General features: G+C 37.5%; 8 protein-coding genes across 10 annotated transcripts; 3 read left to right on the forward strand and 5 right to left on the reverse strand.

Annotated features, from left to right (window-relative positions):
- Positions 1–1,485: 1,485 nt before the first annotated feature.
- Positions 1,486–2,581, forward strand: AT3G18560 (uncharacterized protein). The gene has a single exon (NM_112742.5). It carries the CDS (start codon positions 1,723–1,725, stop codon positions 2,308–2,310), a length of 588 nt encoding a protein of 195 aa, NP_566614.1. The 5' UTR covers positions 1,486–1,722; the 3' UTR covers positions 2,311–2,581.
- A 947-nt stretch (positions 2,582–3,528) lies between these two features.
- On the reverse strand, positions 3,529–4,363 carry AT3G18570 (Oleosin family protein). The gene has a single exon (NM_112743.3). It carries the CDS (start codon positions 4,309–4,311, stop codon positions 3,811–3,813), a length of 501 nt encoding a protein of 166 aa, NP_188487.1. The 5' UTR covers positions 4,312–4,363; the 3' UTR covers positions 3,529–3,810.
- Positions 4,364–4,485: 122 nt separating this feature from the next.
- AT3G18580 (Nucleic acid-binding, OB-fold-like protein) lies at positions 4,486–6,000 on the reverse strand. The gene is made up of 4 exons (NM_112744.3): positions 5,562–6,000; positions 5,151–5,377; positions 4,848–4,948; positions 4,486–4,758 (listed from the first exon to the last, which is right to left on the reverse strand). The coding sequence occupies exons 1-4, from the start codon at positions 5,805–5,807 to the stop codon at positions 4,679–4,681; spliced, it is 654 nt and encodes a 217-aa protein (NP_188488.1). The 5' UTR covers positions 5,808–6,000; the 3' UTR covers positions 4,486–4,678.
- Positions 6,001–6,370: 370 nt separating this feature from the next.
- Positions 6,371–7,076, forward strand: ENODL5 (early nodulin-like protein 5; the record flags this gene model as incomplete). Its single annotated transcript, NM_112745.2, has 2 exons — positions 6,371–6,595; positions 6,697–7,076. The coding sequence occupies exons 1-2, from the start codon at positions 6,409–6,411 to the stop codon at positions 7,074–7,076; spliced, it is 567 nt and encodes a 188-aa protein (NP_188489.1). The 5' UTR covers positions 6,371–6,408.
- Positions 7,077–7,270: 194 nt separating this feature from the next.
- AT3G18600 (P-loop containing nucleoside triphosphate hydrolases superfamily protein) lies at positions 7,271–11,131 on the reverse strand. The gene is made up of 13 exons (NM_112746.6): positions 10,969–11,131; positions 10,405–10,773; positions 10,124–10,309; positions 9,699–9,884; positions 9,250–9,333; positions 8,909–8,950; positions 8,765–8,833; positions 8,389–8,688; positions 8,251–8,289; positions 8,056–8,160; positions 7,917–7,985; positions 7,711–7,836; positions 7,271–7,621 (listed from the first exon to the last, which is right to left on the reverse strand). The coding sequence occupies exons 2-13, from the start codon at positions 10,744–10,746 to the stop codon at positions 7,463–7,465; spliced, it is 1,707 nt and encodes a 568-aa protein (NP_188490.1). The 5' UTR covers positions 10,747–10,773; positions 10,969–11,131; the 3' UTR covers positions 7,271–7,462.
- Positions 11,132–11,791: 660 nt separating this feature from the next.
- NUC-L2 (nucleolin like 2) lies at positions 11,792–15,685 on the reverse strand. 3 transcript variants are annotated; one of them, NM_112747.3, is made up of 18 exons: positions 15,529–15,570; positions 15,398–15,437; positions 15,091–15,248; positions 14,804–14,965; positions 14,633–14,722; positions 14,460–14,549; positions 14,287–14,376; positions 14,140–14,211; positions 13,960–14,052; positions 13,777–13,869; positions 13,540–13,680; positions 13,410–13,460; positions 13,188–13,273; positions 12,984–13,101; positions 12,811–12,893; positions 12,640–12,721; positions 12,142–12,538; positions 11,822–12,040 (listed from the first exon to the last, which is right to left on the reverse strand). In NM_112747.3, exons 1-18 carry the CDS (start codon positions 15,559–15,561, stop codon positions 12,009–12,011), a joined length of 1,911 nt encoding a protein of 636 aa, NP_188491.1. In that variant the 5' UTR covers positions 15,562–15,570; the 3' UTR covers positions 11,822–12,008. The 3 variants fall into 3 exon arrangements, with proteins under 3 accessions (NP_001325664.1, NP_188491.1, NP_001325663.1); NM_001338348.1 differs by lacking the exon at positions 14,460–14,549 and having other exon boundaries at positions 15,529–15,628; NM_001338347.1 differs by lacking the exons at positions 14,460–14,549; positions 14,633–14,722 and having other exon boundaries at positions 11,792–12,040; positions 15,529–15,685.
- A 314-nt stretch (positions 15,686–15,999) lies between these two features.
- On the forward strand, positions 16,000–18,803 carry AT3G18620 (DHHC-type zinc finger family protein). The gene is made up of 4 exons (NM_112748.4): positions 16,000–16,605; positions 17,070–17,292; positions 17,380–17,678; positions 17,958–18,803. Exons 1-4 carry the CDS (start codon positions 16,588–16,590, stop codon positions 18,453–18,455), a joined length of 1,038 nt encoding a protein of 345 aa, NP_188492.2. The 5' UTR covers positions 16,000–16,587; the 3' UTR covers positions 18,456–18,803.
- On the reverse strand, positions 18,697–20,935 carry UNG (uracil dna glycosylase). Its single transcript, NM_112749.5, has 7 exons — positions 20,456–20,935; positions 20,126–20,355; positions 19,879–20,037; positions 19,760–19,790; positions 19,525–19,660; positions 19,292–19,375; positions 18,697–19,130 (listed from the first exon to the last, which is right to left on the reverse strand). The coding sequence occupies exons 1-7, from the start codon at positions 20,739–20,741 to the stop codon at positions 19,064–19,066; spliced, it is 993 nt and encodes a 330-aa protein (NP_188493.1). The 5' UTR covers positions 20,742–20,935; the 3' UTR covers positions 18,697–19,063.
- Positions 20,936–20,997: the final 62 nt, after the last annotated feature.

Below are 20,997 nucleotides of genomic sequence, written 5' to 3' on the forward strand. Positions count from 1 at the left end.
GTGAATGATAGTTCTGTTTAGACTAAATGAGATTGAATTGATTATTAATTACATCGAATTAAAAGTGTTCATATATCATATATGATACCTCGTACTCGTAGTAACAAAATTGCAGTATTGCCTTAGTAATTAGACAAACAATAAAACAATATAATCACACTATATATGTAGGAGTGAAACCGTAACATCACTTCATTCAAAACTATTCGCAACAAATATGTATAAACGGCGTCGACGATCGAGAGAGAGACCGAGTCAGATTTTGTTAAGCAAACAAAAACAAACCAAAATAGAAAACTCAGTGGGTCCCTACCTATACCGGTCACCGTCGCGTTGTGAATTTGGTTGATGATGTTCTCAGTGACAAAGATCAAGTTGATGAGAACTGAGAAGCCAAATAGGTCCACTATCACTAACCCGACCCAACCAAAGCTAACCCGACCCATTTCATCTTATTCTTCAACGTTAGACTTAGACACGTGTTTCGCAACACCTAGAGAATAATGTAAGTCGTGATCATGAAACAGCACTTTGCAATTGTGTGACTAGGATAATGTACATCCGAAACACATTTAGATTATGCACTTAACAAATATACATTAGGACCGAACTGAATAGAGCTCGTAATCTTTCTTTTCCAAAAACAAATAAAAGTTCTTTATTTGGCCGATCCATACAAGTAAATTTCTGCATGTGTTTGCGTTTTTTCCCCTTACTCGCTAGGTATTTGGCTGTTAATTGCATATAAACTCCAGACAAATAAAGACCGCATCTAAACTTAAATTAAGTCCCGCATAATTACCTAACAAAGTCAAATTGGGTTTGGCTGAATCAGCCTCTCTTTTTGTTAAGGCAGAATCAGCCTCTTACAATATCTACTCCTAATTTAAGCAGCCTTATTTGTGGTACGAATTTCTATGATATTGTTGATAATTTATAAATGCTGACGCATGTTTTGTGATTTTGTGATAAACATAAGGAAATAAATTATTGCATATCGACCAACACCTAAATTTGAGTGGGTTTTTCACCACACTTGATTGCGTTGTTGATATTTGCCCCACCACTAGTGCTTGATACACGAATCGACGAACCAAAATAGTTAAAGATAAAGAAAACTTAAACTTTCCAAGCGTTGCACAAAAAAAAAAAAAAAAACTTTCCAAGCATACAAAAATAGTTTAAAAAAATATATTTTATTCTAACAAAATAAAAATTTACAAATAGATAAGAAAAAAATCCAAATAATATAAAATAAAAATGATAAGGAAGAGCTGGCGAATTCTGTTACAGCAATAAAAATATTTCTAATATAACTAATGTATTAAACGAATAACATTTATCAAGAAATGAATTCAAACACGTAAGAGTATTATCAAGAGATCGTTGATGCATGTCTCTCGCATGCTCGTTAGGTTTCATACACAAAACATAAACAAATAAATAGAATGTAGTCATGTACTTATTCATTGATATCATATTATATAACACAGGATCATTACAGAAAATCAAGAAAATGTCAAACACAATATAAGATGTCAACGAAAAGGCTACCGAGTCAGCCGGTAACCTAACACTCTTTTAATATTAAGGGACCTACATTAACGCGTGCATTAATATAAATATACGTAAACCAACCATTTCAGACAAGAGAGAGAATCGCATTAACAAAAAAACAAACGAATCTTTTGAGTTTAAAACCCTTTTTCACTTACCGGAGAAATGGAGAGATCGACGCCGGAACATGTCTCCTCCGCACACAAGCGCATAAGCGTGAGCTTCCTCGTGTCTCTCATGGTACTTTGTGCTAGACACGCAAGCAGAGTTTCCAAGAAGCTTAAACCCAAGAAGACTCGGAAGCAAACTCATCTTGAAGACTATCTCGAAAGCCCTAAGTCTAACGGAAACGGTAGCGAAGACGGTAGAGGAGGAGGAAGGTTTGGATGGAGTCCGGCAAGGACTTTTTCTCCTATGAGGGTGCGTCCTAAGGAGCTCTACACGACCTTGAGCAACAAGGCGATGACTATGGTTGGCCGGAAAAACAAAGCTTACGACGGTGGTCCGACGAAGAAGACGGCGGTGGAGATGGTGATGGAGGAGGATGAGGAAGAGTACGGCGTTTGGCAGAGGGAGATTTTGATGGGAGGAAAATGTGAGCCGTTGGATTACTCAGGCGTGATCTACTACGATTGTAGTGGACATCAGCTAAAACAAGTGCCTCCAAGGTCTCCACGTGCCAGTTTGGTTCCGGAGCGCCCGACTCGTTCTTATGTCGGGTCATTGTTAAACCCGACGGGAAAGGAAATTTAAATTTTAGTTTGAGAATTTGAAATTTTAGTATGAGTATTTGATTGTTGTTTGAGGTGTCATCACGTAAGTGGTAAATTCTCTAGGAGCTTTGTTGGTCCCTTGTCATTAGTAGATGCATGACATGTTTTTATGCATATTGTTGTGTAGTTTATGTATTTAAGACGTTTGGCAATTTTAAAACTTTAGTAGTTTAAAAAAAATCCGATATAATAAAGGCTAAGGTTTCCAATATCAACCGTTCATATATAATCATTCAAATGTATCATTAAAAAAAGAAGCGATTACATGTGGTTGAACTATATTTTTCTATATATATACGAAATATAATTAGAAGTTGAATCCACTATGCGGTAAAAAGGCTCCAATGATGGCCTTTAATTAGCCGTGTTAATGATATCAAACGCCAAAAATAATCGCTTTCAGAAATACTTAGACCAAATCAACGGTTGACGTTCAGCCAAACTTTGGTGTTGCTTGAAGTTTTTTTTTTGTCTGCAAATCAAAACACAAAGAAGTCAACAAAAAAAAAGTAGGCGCGTGAAGAAGATTCCAACTGTCTTTAGATTCTCAATGATACATGCTTAATTTTTGTTTTTATCCCTCATGTCACGTTCGAGCATGTAACCATTGTATGCCTCTTCTAAATCTTCAATGACTGGTTCTTCCAATGTAATAGTAGATTACTAGCTAGTAGCTACAAAGGGTAAAGTAGGTTCTGCTACAATAATAAATTATCTCAGTGCATGCATCAACCCACAGTGAATCATTAATTTAGCTACTATAAACGGTAAACATTCGAATTAAGATTTTCTTAATAGTTTGGAATCTTTGCAACCTGTCAAACCAATTACCAGTGGACATAATTTTTTAATCTTACCAACATTTTACAATCCTTTCCTTTTTCACTAATAAACATGTTTGCATCCGACACCGTATTCTCTCTTTAGATTTCAGTCCAGTGTTAATTAATACAAAAATAGACAATTCTCGTGTTCATAAAAGTATAAAACGTATAAAGAGGGTTATTAAGTCATTGGTTTTAACTGTAAAAGGTTCTTATTGGATTTTTTTTTTCCAAACTTTGAACATGACTATTTATAATAAGGAATTTTCATTATTAGAAAAAGAACACAAAAAGGATGTAACATGCTCTTCCATATCGTCTGAAATAAGCAATGAAGATAGAAAAAAATGGTAGTTATTTACTCTCATTGTTTCTTCGAATTCAAACACAACGGAAGACATTTGATTATAATATAAGTATCTCTCCAAAAATGTATAGAAAAAAAACTTAAAAACAAAATGAAATATTACATTTCAAGCGACGGACACAAAGCTTACATTACACATAACTAGATAGATATTCTTCTTCATCTTATAAAGTATAAACGGAAACAAAATAAGAAAATGTAATATTACCATGAACCGTGTTCCTCCTCCATAAATCGAACCGTGATCGGTTAATACTACCCTGAACCAGACTATACCAACCGGTTCAGGTCAAGCACCAGGGGCCGCATCTTTAGCCCTGCCATGGAAGTAACCACCGTATTCTCTAGCGTAATCTTTGACGTGAGATGCCGTGTCATAGATCCTACTACGTGCATAATCCATCTGATTCGATCCAACCGGGTGCATTCCCCGGAAATAGCGGTACGTCCACGACACTAAAGCCACCGTTCCGACAAGAAATCCGGAGACCGTTAAGAACCCGCCAACGACGACAAAAACGGGAATCCATATCGGACTCGAGATGATGATCAATGGAAGAAAGACAATGAAGCCGAGCACGGCAGCGGTGACGCTTACACCAAGGAGGAAGAGGAGGATGCCAGTGGAGATAAAGAGAGCGAGGAAACCAAAGAGCTGCGAGGATGTTGGTGAATGGGATCGGAGCTGATGGAAAAACGACGAGATGGGGCTGTTGCTAACGGTGGTGGTGGCGGTGCTACCATAATTGGGCCAATATTGGGCCTCGCCGCTAGAGAACCTTTCCGCCATTGTAGAGAGCGATTGTTGTTTTGTGTGTGTGTGTGACAGAGAACAGAATGAGGAAGGGTAAAACAAATGGAGGACAGATTCAGCTTTGAGGTGGCATTCATGCAATGTTTGTAAACACGTGGAGATTGGTCTTGGTTTTCACTTTGTCTAAAATCGAGATTTTGGTTTAGATTCGGTTTAGTCTAAATCGTATTGATTGGGTTTGGTTTGGGTTTATTTGCCGAAAACCATGGAAAAGGGCCAATGCCAATTGAAGAACACTAAACCAAACCTTCAAGTTACAAGAAGAGACAACAGAAGCGAAACTAGAAATACTACAATAGCAAATTGTGTACCTTTATGACAACAATTTTTTGTATGTTAAAAATCAGTAGTAGCCAACGCCTCTAAGCTCAGCAGAACTCGGTTGCTGCATATCACCGGCTTTTCCCAAAAACACAACTCGGCCTGTAAGGAGAGAAAACAGAGATCAATATTTAATTGTTTCCCAATGAAATATGTAAGAAATGGAGTTTTAGGGGTTGAGCCATTAGTACCGTTTCTACGAATTGCTACTTCTCTTATACGTCGAACCAAACCAGTGACAGGATCAGTGAATATCTTCGTCTCCAGATTACCCTCTAAGTAGATAACAGTACTGTTGAATGAACACGAAACAAGTTGTTATGACACATACACAAAAGCAAGCTACCATTTTGAATCTAGCAAGCAAGATTCACCTAAAGTTTCATCCTTTTTCACCGATTCTTGATCGATATCAGACATGATACATACATTTGTTCCTTATTCTATCATCACATAACCTTACAAGCTAAATATGATCTCAGAAGAGAACTAACCCGGGTTCAACATTCTTCAACACAAGATCTGCCAAGCGTTCAGGGTAAACAGAGACACGGTGCCACTGCACCGCAGACCGGCTCGCATACTCTCTCGGATCTTCGTTAATAAGCGGTCTCCGGTTGTTCCTGATCCCACCAGTTCCTACAGAGAAGAGAGTGACAGTTCTACCACTCTTAAGCTTCTTCTGCAGAGGAAGCTGACCCACTTGCCCCACCAATATTGCCTGTATTAAACCAGAAATTAGTCTAGAACACACTAATTATTAACCTATCCAGAACGAGAATCTAATGATGTTCACAAAATGACTCAACAAAGATCATACAAAAGGCAAAATTGCAACGATCGATTTAAGAAAAACAACAAAAACAGAGTATGTATCAATTGGAATTAGAATCTAAGTTTGATACCTTGAAAATGCCAGAGTCAAGGCCATTTTCGAGTGGACGCTCTTCCATAACGCGTTCTTCTCCGGAAAATCGAGAAACTGGATCTGAGGCCTTTGGTTCAATGGGCGATTCTAACTCGTCAAAGTCGGAGTCTTCTGGGGAAGTGATGTTGTTGGTACAGAAAGACATGGAAGCTTGAGAAATTCTAGGGTTCGATAGAAGAGATCGATAGAGTCTTCTAGAAAGTGTAGCCATTGAATTCGCCATTTTCGATCTTCACTGAGATTTTCGAATCGAATCGTCAAATGTTGGATTCTGGGTTTAACGTCATAAACCCTAAAGGGCTAAAGAGCGGAGAAAGTGATTAGAATATTTTGGAATAAAGTGCCTCAATTATTTCAAATCTAATACTTTTTACCAAAACTCTCTTAAATGACAATTTCAACCCACATGCTGAAATGGTCAATAAGAAGAAGAAATTTGCTTTTGTCGTCACCAAAAATACAACTCATAGTCCTATGTATCCGTTAATAAGCATTTAACAATTCTTTTGGAATACACATCGTCTACATAAATTTTGTAATTCAAAATAACAAGCAAAAATATCCCACAATTCTGATATTCCTTTACAACTTCAAGTCATGTTGTTTTCGACAAAATATCTTTTTGATTCAAGAAATTAAAATACCAAGTCAAAGAGATATCCATTAATATCCCTCAAGAAGTGGTCAACTCTAACAAATCTCCAAGTCTCACTCTTTTTAAACTCAAAACCTCACAAGTCACAAGTCATTACGAACACTAAAAAAAAAACAATCTCTGTAACTTTGGTTAGAGCTTCCTTCATATCAATCCAAAAAAACAACAAATGGATTCATCAAAGAAGATCATTATCGTTATGTTTCTTGTAACATTTTACATGTTTTCATGTGTTTCAAGCACTGAATTTGAAGTTGGAGGAGAAAATGGTTGGATCGTACCAAAATCTAAGACTCTTGGAGATGCGTTTAACCAATGGGCGTCAGATAACCGGTTTAAAGTTGGTGACACTCTCCGTAAGTAATTAAGTATATTGAACACTTTTGTATGAAGTTTAAACGTTTCATCTTGTAAGATAATAAGATATATTAACTCTTTTGTGCGGTTTTTGGTGAAGGTTTCAAGTACACGAAAGACTCAGTGTTAGTGGTGTCAGAAGAAGAGTACAAGAAATGCAAAGCGACCAAACCACAACTCTACTCAAACAACGAAGACACTGTTTTCAAACTAGACCGACCCGGTTTGTTTTACTTCATCAGCGGTGTCTCTGGCCACTGCGAAAAGGGTCAGAAGATGATCGTAAAAGTTATGGAGACGGAGTCTTCTACAGAGTCTCCTCCTCCATCCTCTTCTTCTTCTTCTTCGTCATCATCATCTCTTCCGGCGTCAACTCCCAAGGCCAAGAAGAGCAATGCCTTCAAAACCGCAGTCCAGTTCAGTAGTTCCGGTTTTGTTGTCTCTGCTGTTCTGATTGTTTCAGTTTTTGGTTTGGTTTAGTTCCAGCGGTTTTAGCTGCTGAAGATCTTAGGCCGGTTTAGCGTTTTCTTTTTCTTTGTTTCGATTACTGAATTTGGTTTCCGGTTAGACCGGTTTAGATTCAATGAATATGTTTTCACTTTTCATGTAGTTCCGATAATCACTTAATAAAGCTCTTTATGGTTTCTTTATGTTTTCTTATTCCATTTCCATGTATCAGTTTTTATTATAAGCAAACGATATCAACAATTCTTAAAAAGTTATAACCCATAGAACTGAAATATTAATAGTAGCCAAGGAACATTTCATTTAAATCAAATGCACTGTTTACTCTTTAAACAAAACTTGGTGGTGGTAATTAGTCAAAACTACGGAGCAAAATAGTAATTTTGTAAACAAATGACACTTTATGCCTCCTTTGTAGGTGTGGACTTGCCATAGGGACTGTAAGGACTGAAGCCATTGCGACCTTGCTGCTTTCTCGCCTTCCTCACCTTCCCAGCTCCACTTTCTATGTTCAGATTCACTTTAGGCGGCGAAGAGAAGCAGAACGATTCAGCAACAGCCTGTGATACTCAACGTCAAAACACGAGATATTAGCTATTATGAAAACAAAAATCTTTGGAAGAATATTTGTTTTTTAAGTTTCTTTTACCAGGAGGTCAAGTCGGTGAACATTAAAGATGTCTTTCAAAGAGTGTGAATTGTATGCTGAGAGATAAGCCCTGTACGCATCTTTGGCTAACTTGTTCAGATTGTAGTCCTTGGCAACACATTTCTCCTGTGAGACAGAACAAGAAACGTTGTTATTACAAATGGAAAGTTATTAAACCCACAACATTACTGAATCAGAAGTCTTACCAGCGCAGATTGAACATTACTAAGCCTCTTCTCATTGAACTCAAGCTCTTTAACAGGTACTTTCGCAGCCTGAGGGTTAAATTACAAATTAAAACTCAAGTTGGTTAACCCACAATAAAATTTCAATAACCATTCTTACCTTCAGGTAGCGAATAAACTGAAGTTCTTCAGGAATCAAGACAAGTAATGCCTTTCCCTTTGCTCCTTCTCCACGGGCTGTTCGACCAACCCTATGGATATATTCCTGAAATAACAGCACCAAAGAACAATCTAAGATACACATACAGAGGCAAAGGGATATGCAAAACCAAATATGAGGAAGTGTTTGTCTTACCGTTGGCTTGTCTGGTGGATCATACTGTATAATCCAGTCCTACAGATAATAAAAATCGCCAGAAATATGATTTCCATAAAACCATTGGTAAGTAAATGCGTACAAAACCAATGCAAGAACATAGATGTGGAGACGTACCACGGAAGGAATATCGAGACCACGAGCAGCAACATCAGTACATAACAAGATACCTTTCTTTGCTTTCATGAAGTCGAAAAAGGTTTTAGTTCTTCTGTTCTGATCCATGCCTCCATGAATATCAGAGACATCCACGTCGCTTATTTTCATGATTTCCGTATGGAATTGTACCGACTTGCAAGTCGAGAAAAATACCATAATCTTTTTATTTAGGTTCTTTTTCAAAAAGGAAATTAGAAGGATAAGTCTTTGTTTGCTCGGAACAACACAATAGCCTTGCTCCAATCCTTCATTTGTCACCTAACAGTTTTGGAAACTTGATAAGAAAACTCTCCATGCTCCCTTAATATCCATTATCAGAGTATTTAATTCATACCTTGCGTCTGCCATCATCGACATCCACATGAACAGGTGATGTCAATGACACCCGAGCAAGATCTTTAACCTGTAAGATTAGACAATGCATCATAAGAAACAAAAGATACTAATAATGACCATACAACAGCCAACAGAAAAATACCTTAGAGGTCTGGGTGGCAGAGAATAACGCAGTTTGCCTAGTCTGCAGAAACATGGTAAGAACTTCAATCAGCGCAAAAGCCAAATACACAGTAATGCCAGAAATTTTGGCAAATAAGTTGTGTTGACAGTTGAACAAACAAAATTCCTACGAAACTACTTTGGTAGTTGTTTCGGATGAGGAGAATATCAACACCAAAGGGCATTCACATGATATTGGCATGTTTCTATAAAAGAGATAAAAATGAAGTCTCTGATACTGGTGAGCCAAAATGAATTCATCTAGTTTTCCCATATCTTTTTTGGTTAGACCTTAATTTAGACCCAAAAAGATGAAATTACCTTTGGTAAAATCTTTAGAATCTTATTCATGTCTTCCTCAAAATTCTCTTCCAGTATCCTATCAGCTTCATCGATCACAAGGCACTGCAATTTGTAGGGAATACATATGGCAATAAAAATTTATTAGAGTCATCTATAGCATAAAGCTGTGTATTTACATTTCAACTATTAGTATTGCTACAGCCCAAGCTACAAACCTAAACAAACCACGGAATATGTGTGGATCACATCGGCAGTATTCCATTTGTAAGTCTAACATTGATGCAACAGAAATAATATAGCATAAGCTGTTGTCAACAGTTCAAATATTTATCTATGGGCTCCTTTACATAATATTGTTTGTTTACTGGAAATTATGGCCATGTGGCTCAACAGTAAAGCTTTTTGCATTTACATCACACAAAGAAGACTAGACAACACGCCAAATGTAACAATGGAAAGGACAGTACCTTCAAGTGTTTATAAATGAAAGCCTTTGTATTCTGAAGATGGTCAAGAAGACGACCAGGAGTTGCTATCACCAAGTTTGAACCACTGGCAATGCGTTGTGCTTCCGACCTTCTGTTATTGCCACCAATAACCATGCTGACTGTCTGTGAATGATGCTTGAGTAACTCCTCCGCCACATTTTTAGTCTAAAATATCAAAATAGTAAAGTGAAAACCAGAATGGGAGGCCGCAATAACATACAACGATGCTCATACTTTACAAACACAAAGCAATATCAATGATTCAGCTAGAAGAAAAACGAGAACCTTACAGATCTGATCTACCTAGCGCATTACAACAATTACAGGACATATCTACTCGAAATGACAGCATGGTTGTTGCTACCAAGTTGAAAATGCCTTAAGTTAATAAAAACGAAAATTACCTGGATAGCAAGTTCCCTTGTGGGGCAAATAACAATCACACCAGTCCCGTTGCGAGGAGAGAAACGCTCTTTAAACAGCAACTCAACAGCCGGAATGAGAAAAGCAAGAGTTTTACCAGAACCAGTTCTGGCAGCACCAAGAACATCCTTCCCCTCCAAAAGGGGCTGAATTGATCCAGCTTGAATCTGAATAATAGCAAAAAATGATTAAGAGACTTAGAAACATACTCTACAACAAGTCACAAGACCATGTAGTGAGAAGAAGGTTAAAATTAACGTACTTGCGTCATGTACTGAAAGCCCATCTCCTTGATAGCTATAGAAGTTTGCTCAGATAAGTCGAGGGAATCAAAAGTCACATTAGTCATTATCCCTTTCCCGACAATCACAATATTCTTCTCATCTTCACCATCTTCCATTGCTTCCACCTTTTCTTCCTCTTCCTCGATTTTGCCTCTCACTTTCTTAACCTTCTTTTCACTCTTCTTCTGCGTTTCATCAGCGTTTTCCTCTACAGTGTGGGTTTTTTCTTCAGCCTTTTGCTGCTCATTCTTCTTCCCACGGCTTCTCTTCCTAACCCTCTTCTTCAGCTCTTCAACGGATGACTTGTCCGATTCAACCATGTTTCCACTTTCTTCAACCAATCAATTCTGCAGCAATATTAATGAATTTATGAATGAAAAAAACAACAAATTTGAGAGTAATTATACACCTCTAAGAGAAGGGAAACAGAGCAATCCCAAAGAAAAACAGAGTAATTAAAGCTGTACTCGATTTCATCTAGGGTACAGAGATTCGAAAAGGAACAACCACTTGAAGAGAACCCATAGATTAAAAAAACTTACTTTTAGAAACGAAGCCACTTGAAAAGGATGGGAGAGAGCTCAGAGAATCGAAGAAATTTGCTGTGGAAGAAGTTGAGAGAGAGAGAGAAACGTAAGAGTGATAACGCGGCGCGGAGACAAGGTTTAGGGTTTAACGAGCCTTTGAAGTTGTGTAATTCGTAACCTTTTATTTATTTTTTTATTTTTTAACATTTATTTCATTATACACCTAATTTCAGTAATTCGTATAATATCGGCAATTTTTTTTATATAAATAAGTATGTACTTGTGTTAAAAAAAAAATGAGTATGTGATTAACTAAAATGCACATAATTTCAGTTTTATCCGTCTATTATTTTTATTTTAAAAATACATTAGTCAATTCTTCTTTTGGCTTACAATTCACAAACTACTCCCAAAATCAAGATGGTTAACAATTCGGTTGTGAAGCCTCAGCTTTTTCTTAGTGTATTTTCTAGAAAGAAAAAAAATTGTTTTATAAAGATATAATTTTTAGGTTTTCAATGTATTTTTTTCAATAAATAATAACAAGATATTGTTATTTTCAAGAAATATTGATTGAAAATTTTATATTTATTGAATTACTATTGGGTTAGAATTATGGAAATTGTTTAATGCAAAATAGTATATTTATAATTAAACATTAATAAAATTCTTAACGTGTGAAAACTCTAAAAAATATTTTTTTTTAGAAACTGAGAATTGTCTTAGCCAGATTCATAACACGTGATCTGTCTAGAAAATGTTACTCAAAAACTTTTGGCATGGGCAACAGAGAATGATAATTAGAGATTTTAAATTGTCTAAGCTTTATTCTGAGAAGGGCTGATAGCAATGCCAATGAACCACTAATGAAGTCAAAAGGATTTATTCCAAAATTTTGAGCAGCAAAGTAAAGTGCTCTTAATAAGTTTTAAGAAAAACCAACAAAAAGAATCTTAAGAAGAGTATAAAGCTTAATGCTTTTCTCAACAGAAAACAAAAGAAACTAGGCCAAAAACGCTCTACTACTATAAGATAGAACCAAAAACAGCTTTCTTCTACTCTTCATCATTAAAGACCGTCTTCGTCCCTGCAAGACCATACAAACACACAAGTTTTAAAACAACACTAATTCTACAATGCACAACAACAAAAAAGGGGAAGAGGAGAGGAGAAGAAGAAGAAACAAACCTTTGGATGATTCCATTACACTTGGTTTGCTGGGTCCTCTTCCACGCGTACTGAAACGGCCACGAGGTGCTCCTCTATCTGAGTGACGTCCACGTGGTGCTCTATCCGAGAAACGTCCTCCACGAGGTGCTCTATCTGAGTGACGGCCACGAGGTGCTCCTCTAGCAGGTGCTCTGTTTGAGGAACGGCCCTCATCACTATCTCTTGGTCTAGACTCTTCCACATGTATGTTCCCTCCTCCAATTTCACTTCCGCTCAGTTGCAACGCCTCATCGAATCCACTCGTCAAATCTATGTAAGCAAAGCCCCTGGAAGCACCAGTCTCACGATCTGTTGGAACATGAACCCTTGTCACCTCTCCACACTTGCTAAAATGACTTCTCAACTCTTTCTTGATCTGATCATGATCACAAAAGTGGTTTGCATCAGAGTTTTACACAAATAGCTTTTGTAACATGTTAATATTGGTTTAAGAAAAGTCTAGGACAAGAATTTTACTTCATCTTCGCCAAGAGAAGAACTGAATCCTCTAACGTAAATCGTTCGACTTTGGCTTCCTTCTCCTTTGCGACCAGGATTGCTGCATATAGTCCAACAAACCAGATATTAGCCTATAAACAAAAACATACATAATCCCATCATGCTCATATGGCAAAGTAAGAAACGTACCTGTTTCGTGGAGTACCCCTCTCGTTAGCAAGATCAAGACGAACATCGCGGCCTAGTAACAATTTACCGTTCATTTCCAATGCCTACATTCAAAACATCCAAAAATGAATCCAATCATCATCGTAATTTCAATACCACTTCCATGATACCAAAAAAACCCAATATGAACTTACCTTCTGAGCTTCTTCTGGAGAAGCAAATTCAATATGCCCATATCCCTTAAAACTCCCATCATCAAATGAAGAAAGTCTAACATCGACAACTTCACCAGCTTCTTTGAAGAAATTCTCTCTGTATTTTGGGTTATAAATATCATACCACCAACATTTTATAGGAAGAACCAGAAAAATGTTATGAAAAAATGTCATTATACTTACATGTCAGATCTCGCAATTTGATAGGAAAGATTTCCAGCAAATAGCGTCTTTGATCCTCCCTGAGTCTGATTAGTAGGTGTCTTCGGCTGTAATATATAAACACATAACATTTAAACGTTATAACCACATAAAAACGTTATTACATAAAACGTGTTAACCAAATAATAATCATAACTAAAGGAATAAAATTCTTGACAAAATTTTACTGTATGGAGTTTTTACCTGCTTTGCATTAGATTTCTGCTCTGCATCCACCATTTCAACATCAGAATCCTGGTTTCATTAAAAGGTTAGAACATATATTATTTATAAACACTCTATAGAGAAATCTGAGAAGTAACATTATTGGTACCTTTTTCTTTGGTGTCACTTTCTCATCTTTACTCTCCTCCTTATCAGATTCATCACTAGATTCATCACTAGAGCTTTCTTGTTTAGAAGTTTTTGATGAAACTTTAGCCTTCTTCGTAGGAGGTTTTTCATCATCACTTTCCTGAAAGTAGGAAAATAATATGAAATATTTAGTGTATAGAATATAAAACTAATCACAAGTCATTAAAAATATTCAATCTTGAGAAATAAAACAAACCTCCTCATCAGAATCTTCCTCTGAGGATGATGAATCTTTTGCAGCTGGTTTAGCATTCTTAACAACTGTTGGCTTCTTGGCAGGTGTTGGTTCCTGATTACGTTTGATAAAAAACAAATCTCAAAGTAAGTAAAATGATTTACTTTACCATTGAGTGAATAACATGTATAACGCAATTCTCACATCGTCCGAAGAAGATTCCTCCTCTGATGAACTGCTTTCTGCCTTGGCATCCTTAACAACTGTTGTTGGCTTCTTCTTCACAACGGGGGTTTCCTGATAAAATTTTATCAAACACAAATTTCAGATTAAGCTTATGAAATTCCTCCTAAGCTTGAGGTAACATGTAAAGATGCAACATACCTCATCTGAAGAAGATTCATCTGAGCTGTCTTTCTTAACAACGATTGGTTCTTTCTTTGCAGGGGTGGGTTCCTAACATGTTTTTTTAAAGGTAAGCATATGTATTATGTTGTCAAATTGAGCTACCATGTGTAACATAACTCTTACCTCGTCCGAAGAAGATCCATCGTCGGATGAACTGCTCTCTGCCTTAGCCTTCTCAAGGACTGCTGTTTGCTTCTTCATAGGGACAGTTTCCTAACACACAAATATTGCAAAGTTAGCTTACGACATTCATCTAAGCTTGAGTTAACGTGTACTAATGATGAAGTAACTCATACCTCGTCTGAAGAAGAATCATCATCAGATGAGCTGCTCTCTATCTTAGCCTTCTCAAGGACTGCTGGTTGCTTCTTCACAGGGACAGTTTCCTAACACACAAATATTGCAAAGTAAGCTTACGAGATTACTCTAAGCTTGAGCTAACGTGAAGTGATGCAGAAGCAACTAATACCTCGTCTGAAGAAGAATCATCATCAGATGAGCTGCTCTCTACCTTAGCCTTCTCAAGGACTGCTGGTTGCTTCTTCACAGGGGCAGTTTCCTAACAAACAAACTGCAAAGTAAGCTTACGAGATTCCTCTACGCTTGAGATAACGTGTAGTGATGCAGAAGCAACTAATACCTCGTCTGAAGTAGAATCATCATCAGATGAGCTGCTCTCTACCTTAGCCTTCTTAATAGGTTCTGGTCGCTTCTTCGCAGGCGCAATTTCCTCATCTGAAGAAGAGTCATCCTCCTCTTCAGAAGAAGACTCATCCTTCAACTTAGATGGAGTTTCCTTAGTCTAAAAAGGAGAATTAGAGGAACAAGATGAGTATAGACAGAACATTGTACACAATCTTAAACTCAAAATAACTAAACTTTGTCATATTACTCTAAACTAATTAAACTATGAGATTGAAGCTACACCTTCTCCTCTTCATCAGAATCAGAAGCGTCAGAACTGCTACTCTCTACCTTCTTAGGTACCGTTTTCTCAGCTTTCTCCTTCTGAACAACATCAATCAACTCTTTCTTCTGCTTCTTCGTAACTTGCATGTCCAAATCCTCTTCCGCATCTCTCTTACCTAAGAAAAATTCAAAATAGAATATGGTTTTGAGAACCTAATTCTTGAGAAGGCATAAAGAAACAAAGCACAACTAATTCCAACACTCTCGTTCAACATACTCCAATTAACAGCAAAATCCTAAATCGTCAAAAAGAAGAAAATTGAACCTTTCTTGAGTGGCTTTGTCATTGAAGCAGGTGTTTCAACCTGGAAAAAACAGAGTTTTAGATTCGATAATCTTCACACTCAAAAGAGTAACAAGAAGAAGAAGAAGAAGTAGAAGGAGAAAGATGATTACTTCGGTGACGGATTTCTTACTAGACTTGCCCATAGATCCTGATCACAAGCGAAACTGGTGTAGCAGCTACCAGCTAGGTTTACGAGAAGCTTAAAAGTTTTCGCGTGTAGGGTTTTTGCTTTTTTCCACGGGAGATTTGTTATTTATAGGTAGAGAGAGATTGGCTTCTGAATTTTTGGGAAATTGAAGTGTCGGTCTTTTTATTTTGATATTCCTTTTTCCTTATATGTGAAACTTAATCTGAACCGTCCACGTTTCAAGCGATATGTTAACTTACCATTTGTTTTTTTTTTGGACAAAAGATAACTTACCATTTAATGTGATTCTCTAGACACTTGACTCCCAAGTTTTGTAAATTTTACATGTGTCAAAATTTACATTTACACGGCTGGTTAAAATAAGATTAAAAGATACATTATAGAAGGAATTAAAAAAAGAATAAAATAATGGGAGTGATATGCAAAATATTAAGAATTAATCATTTCTCGCCAATGTGTTCAAAAGCTTCTTCTCTTCTTCATTACTTCCGATCAAAATTTGCCGGTGTTTACTGTTGCAATAGCCGTCGCCACTCGCCAACGGTGGGGTATCGGTAGATTGATTTCTAAAATTAGAGGGAGAAATAGAGGAGGCTCTCATTTTATTTCGTGAATGTTAAAGACGGTCAACGCAAAATCACTTGTGAAGAATCTGATGCTTTGTGTCGTCGTGGTCAAGCAATTTCAGATTGATCCGAAAACAATCTGTCAGATCTTTGTGTAAAGAGAGTAGCTTTGAGGGAGCTGATAGTTCTGTTCGTTGCCCATGATTAGAGATTTAGTATATTCTCACGGATGATTCAGCGAGACCTGTTTCATCGATTAGCAGATGAATGGATGGGGTTTCTTCTGAAATTGACACGTAGTCCATTGTTTTAGGATATTCAAAGCTAGAGGAAAACAAGTTTTTGGTTGATTCTTTTGATTTCATTACAAAAAAAAAGAGCTTTTTGGTTTTCTTTGAGTTGGTGATTGTTAACTCTCATCAAATCTTCTGAAGAAACCTTTCTTGTAACCAGCTATGGAAGATTCTTCCCAGGTTAGTAGATCCTTCTCTCTCTAGTCTCACCCATCTTCACTACATAGTCTTAACGATTTCATCTTGTTATGCCTTAGTGTATCTTGAAATTATTGGCCAGTTTCAGCATGCTTGCTTGATTTAGTGATTTAGGACTTAGGAGATCAAGTTGATATCAAATCTGGCATTATATATGTGATGCAAAACCTTTTTACTTGAGCTTTCTCTTTTCATAATACTTGCTTAGTGAATGGTAAAGAAAGGGAACGTTTTAACCTCTCAATCATTGGTAGCTAGTAGAGAACTGTTCAAGAGAACATAATACAGTGTAGGCAATCATGAAGCTGGATTGTGTTAGTGTTTACACATTGTGGTCATCTAATAGTAGAGTGACCCTTGCATAGTGGGACTGTTTTCTTGCAGCATAGGTTTAACAGAGATAACTGTGAAATAGCTTTATAACTGTTTGCTTTTTTTTTCTCTAGGGGAGTTTTGTTGCAACCATAAATGAGGATTATGAAGCAATTTGTTGGGGCTGTGGGCTAAACCTTGTTCTTCCATCATATGCACCTGTTTTTAAGTGTGGATGGTGTGGTGCAATCACGAATCAGAATCCAGTCAGACCTGAAACCAAAAGCTTTGGGTTGAGACGTTTCCGTGACCGGTGTTTTGTCGTTATTCTTGCAGTTTTTATGCTCTTTGTGATATGTAAGTCCCTCTGAATAAGTAAACCATAATTTTGAAAATTATATTTCGTTCCCTGCTAAATACTCTTTTGGATAAAAAAAACTTCAGGTGGTGGGATTTGGGCTGCATATCCCGTCTTGTTTTCGATCAGCTTGGCTTGCGGAATTTTCCATTCTGTTACAACAGCGACTCTGGCGATATCAACGCTCTCAACATTTATTCTCGTTGCTTTTAAATGTGCCGGGAAGCCAACAAATATTCTTTATGGAACCCACCCTGGAGTAGGGAATGGTGCACTTAACAACTATACCTTTTGTAACTACTGCTCCAAACCCAAGTCACCTAGAACCCATCACTGCCGCACGTGTGGCATGTGTGTATTGGACATGGATCACCATTGCCCCTTTGTAAGTCTCATAGCGTTTTCAGGTTTCTCTTTAGTTATTACATATATCATTTTTACTTAAAGGGCTGAATGTAGAGTGGCTTTTTGAGTTTACGTTGTGTGGTGATAGGAATGCTAGACTTGTACCTTGTTCATCATTTTATCTCATACGACCCTCTGATCTTCCCCAATCATAGAGTCCTCGGATACTAGACTTGTTTGTCAATACCGTAAATATTAGTGTTCTTAATTACCGGTTAAGGACTTAATGCTAATGACTCTCCTTGTGTTGTATTTGCAGATTGGGAACTGTGTTGGTGCGGGTAATCACAAATACTTCATAGCATTCCTTATCTCAGCCGTCATTAGCACAAGCTATGCTGCTGTTATGTGTGTGTATACCTTGATTCATATCTTGCCACCTATTGAAAAAGGAGCTGCATATGCATCCGATGTGGCCCATGTGGCGCATGGTAATAGTATATCGATTCTGAGAGTGGTGAAGAATATATGTCTTACTTACATAGCCAACGCTGTCTTCATCTCTGTTCGAAGCCTTGTTCTAGTCTATCTCTTTGTGGCGAGTGTTTCTGTGGCGATTGGGCTAAGTGTTTTGCTGTGGCAACAGCTTAGCTATATCTATGAAGGCAAGACTTACTTGAGCCATTTGAGTTCTCAAGGAACAGAAGAAGATGGTGAAAAAAGCTGCCGGAATCTTTTGACTTTTTTCGGGTGTCCACATTCAATTGAAAGGCACTTGCCAACCATAAGGAACTTGAGGAAGAGACATAAGACATGAGAAGAAGAAGAAGAGAAGAATGTGAGCCAAGTATGTTTTTTTCTGTTTCCTCCTACACTTGGAGCTTGTTGTGGTCAATTCAGAAACATTCATCATACAGTACTTGGAGCTAACAGGTAATGCAGATTAGCAAAGTTTGTACCTCATTTGTGAAAATTCATGATCATAGAATATAGGAGCAACTGCTCCTGTAAATTTTGCTTAAAGATTGTAAATTTGTTGTTTCCCTGACATGCCTTTGAACTCAAGGATAACATTATCAAAGGCGTTCCATAGATAAATCTTTTTTGGATCTTGCCAGTGACTTGAGTCATTGATAACAGAACTTAAAGCTTCTGGTTTTCTTTCATGCACTTTCCATACAAAATATAATACACCACCACTCTTCAAAACTACAACATAAAGACAGTTTGCCACTACTGAGCCATACTCAGATCCAACTACTTCAACAGCTTATGCTAGGGTTCCGTGATAACATATTTCACAAAAAAGGGACATTAGAACTATTAAGAACTTCAAACTCTCTTCACCAAAAAGGACTGCAAAAAACACAAGGCTTCCCGAGATGAATCACACTTCGCCTTGGCCTTAAGACTACGGTTAACAAGTTAAAGTTGCCAGTCTATGGGAGGAATCCCCATTTCCTCGAGTAGCTGGTTTGCGCGAGAGAAATGCCTGTCCAAAGGTAGAACATATATTCAGCAGTTGGTACAACATAAGCACAACACTCAGATAACTGCAGGTCGTGCCATATCTTGCAGACCACAGAAGCAATAATTACATTATGCATGTAAATAGGCAGGAGAGACGAAAAGGTTTATTAAGCTTAAGCTAACCTGCAGTCGAAGAAGCCTCTATTCGCCGACAAACCAGATGGATGAGCTGCTGTGAGTATATGATGTTTAGTCGCATCTATCAACCTGCATTCATAAAAGACAAAAAACAATGAAGATGCATATGCTGCAATATCTACAAGTCTAGCAGGTTCTAGTGTTATTGCAAGTCATAAACAGAATTTCAGTTACTAATTTTCTTATCAGCTGTATCGCATTCATAAAACCAAACCTACTTGGATTTCTCTTGAGCGTATCTTCCCCAGAGAAGAAAAACAACACCTTCCTTCTGCTGTGAGATACTTTGAATAACAGCATCAGTGAATTGTTCCCATCCTTTCTTTGCATGTGAATTAGGCTGTTTACTCCTTACTGAATTAGAAAGCAAGTTAACCGACATATTTGTGAGAAGAATTGCAGGACTTTGACAGTTTTATACATATAAGGTCATCACACGATAGGAGACATTACCTGTAAGAACAGCATTCAGGAGTAACACACCCTAAAAAAAAAAAAAAAAGTGAATTGCTTTACCTTCTCCAAGTAAACTGAGAATTGATTGCACAAACAAGTAGAGATGATCCATTTACCTGCACAGCCCATTTCTGTAGATTACCGTGACGTGGGATGGAACAGCCAACATCTTTATGAAGCTCCTTAAAGATGTTCAACAGACTAGAAGGAAGCTTTTCTCCTTCAGGTACAGAGAAGGACAAACCCATAGCTTGACCAGGTCCATGATAAGGATCCTAAATCAAAGAGAGTAAAAAAACTTGTCAAAGCATAAAAACAGAATCCAGAAAAGAAACCAAAGCTAATTCCAAATGTTGTATGTACCTGTCCGATAATGACAGTCTTAACTCGATCAAAAGGAGTTGTATTAAGAGCATTGAAAATCAAGTGCTGCGGTGGATAAATCAGAGGGCTTTTACTGTCAGTGATGATCTCACGTTCAAGGAAATCAGAAAGTGATTTGGCGTAGGGTTTATGAAATTCCCCAGGAAGAGCTTTAAGCCATGATTCTTCTACTAAGAGCTCACTCAATGGTACGTAGCAGTTTCCTTCAGCTGTAATTTCCATCCCAAAATCAATTCAAAATCTCAAAACCCTTAATGGGGGAAACAACATGACAAGCAATCAACTAAAAGAAAGAAGAAAAAAACATACATTTTGCTTTTGTGACCCTCTCGGAGCAGACGGCGAGGTTACGCTTGGACTTGGCGACGAACTTGTTGAACTCTGCGCGAGCGATCTGTTCAGGTGTAAGGCCAGACGAATCATCGGCGACGGAAGTGGTAACGGTTACACGAGGCGGCGAGTTTGCTACAGAACCCAAATCACGGGAACCACCGGCGACGGAGACGGCAGGGAAAGAGGAGGAAGAAGGGGAAGCTTTGAGGCGTTTGGCAGGTTGAAAAAAATCCATTAGGGTTTTAGGTGTCGACGAAGCCATCTCCGTTTCAGAAGTGAATCAGTCACTATGAAGAAGAAGAAGAAGAAGAAGAGATCCCAATTTTTTATTCTCAATTTTTTTTTATGTTTCCCAGAAAAGTTTCAGAGAAGAGTTAAATGGCGGGAATAACGGTGGTATAGGCCGGTTAAGGAATCTCTTCAGGCCGATATAAACCGGTTAAAGGAAGATTCGCACACTCAGAAAGTCAGAAACAATTCCAATTTCAATTTGACATTTTAGTTTAGGAACGAATTTA

This window comes from Arabidopsis thaliana, chromosome 3 (genome assembly GCF_000001735.4).
Source record: "Arabidopsis thaliana chromosome 3, partial sequence".
NCBI classification, from domain to species: domain Eukaryota; kingdom Viridiplantae; phylum Streptophyta; class Magnoliopsida; order Brassicales; family Brassicaceae; genus Arabidopsis; species Arabidopsis thaliana.

What these genes read in the sequence shown, in the direction of transcription:
- AT3G18560 (NM_112742.5), top strand. Translation starts at nt 1,723, where the DNA reads ATGGAGAGATCGACGCCGGAACATGTCTCCTCCGCACACAAGCGCATA.
- AT3G18570 (NM_112743.3), bottom strand. Translation starts at nt 4,311, where the DNA reads ATGGCGGAAAGGTTCTCTAGCGGCGAGGCCCAATATTGGCCCAATTAT.
- AT3G18580 (NM_112744.3), bottom strand. Translation starts at nt 5,807, where the DNA reads ATGGCGAATTCAATGGCTACACTTTCTAGAAGACTCTATCGATCTCTT. An exon ending in TTGACTCTGGCATTTTCAAG is followed by an intron (nt 5,378 to 5,561) that starts GTATCAAACTTA and finishes GGTTTAATACAG; the next exon opens with GCAATATTGGTGGGGCAAGT. An exon ending in TTGAAGAATGTTGAACCCGG is followed by an intron (nt 4,949 to 5,150) that starts GTTAGTTCTCTT and finishes TTCATTCAACAG; the next exon opens with TACTGTTATCTACTTAGAGG.
- AT3G18600 (NM_112746.6), bottom strand. Translation starts at nt 10,746, where the DNA reads ATGGTTGAATCGGACAAGTCATCCGTTGAAGAGCTGAAGAAGAGGGTT. An exon ending in GTCTCGATATTCCTTCCGTG is followed by an intron (nt 8,290 to 8,388) that starts GTACGTCTCCAC and finishes TATTATCTGTAG; the next exon opens with GACTGGATTATACAGTATGA. An exon ending in GTAATGTTCAATCTGCGCTG is followed by an intron (nt 7,837 to 7,916) that starts GTAAGACTTCTG and finishes TCTGTCTCACAG; the next exon opens with GAGAAATGTGTTGCCAAGGA.
- NUC-L2 (NM_112747.3), bottom strand. Translation starts at nt 15,561, where the DNA reads ATGGGCAAGTCTAGTAAGAAATCCGTCACCGAA. An exon ending in ATGGATCTTCTTCGGACGAG is followed by an intron (nt 14,212 to 14,286) that starts GTAAGAGTTATG and finishes AAAACATGTTAG; the next exon opens with GAACCCACCCCTGCAAAGAA. An exon ending in CAAATTGCGAGATCTGACAT is followed by an intron (nt 13,102 to 13,187) that starts GTAAGTATAATG and finishes CCCAAAATACAG; the next exon opens with AGAGAATTTCTTCAAAGAAG.
- AT3G18620 (NM_112748.4), top strand. An exon ending in TTTTATGCTCTTTGTGATAT is followed by an intron (nt 17,293 to 17,379) that starts GTAAGTCCCTCT and finishes AAAAAACTTCAG; the next exon opens with GTGGTGGGATTTGGGCTGCA. An exon ending in TGGATCACCATTGCCCCTTT is followed by an intron (nt 17,679 to 17,957) that starts GTAAGTCTCATA and finishes TTGTATTTGCAG; the next exon opens with ATTGGGAACTGTGTTGGTGC.
- UNG (NM_112749.5), bottom strand. Translation starts at nt 20,741, where the DNA reads ATGGCTTCGTCGACACCTAAAACCCTAATGGATTTTTTTCAACCTGCC. An exon ending in TACAGAAATGGGCTGTGCAG is followed by an intron (nt 19,791 to 19,878) that starts GTAAATGGATCA and finishes TTTTTTTTTTAG; the next exon opens with GGTGTGTTACTCCTGAATGC. An exon ending in CCTGAATGCTGTTCTTACAG is followed by an intron (nt 19,661 to 19,759) that starts GTAATGTCTCCT and finishes TTTCTAATTCAG; the next exon opens with TAAGGAGTAAACAGCCTAAT.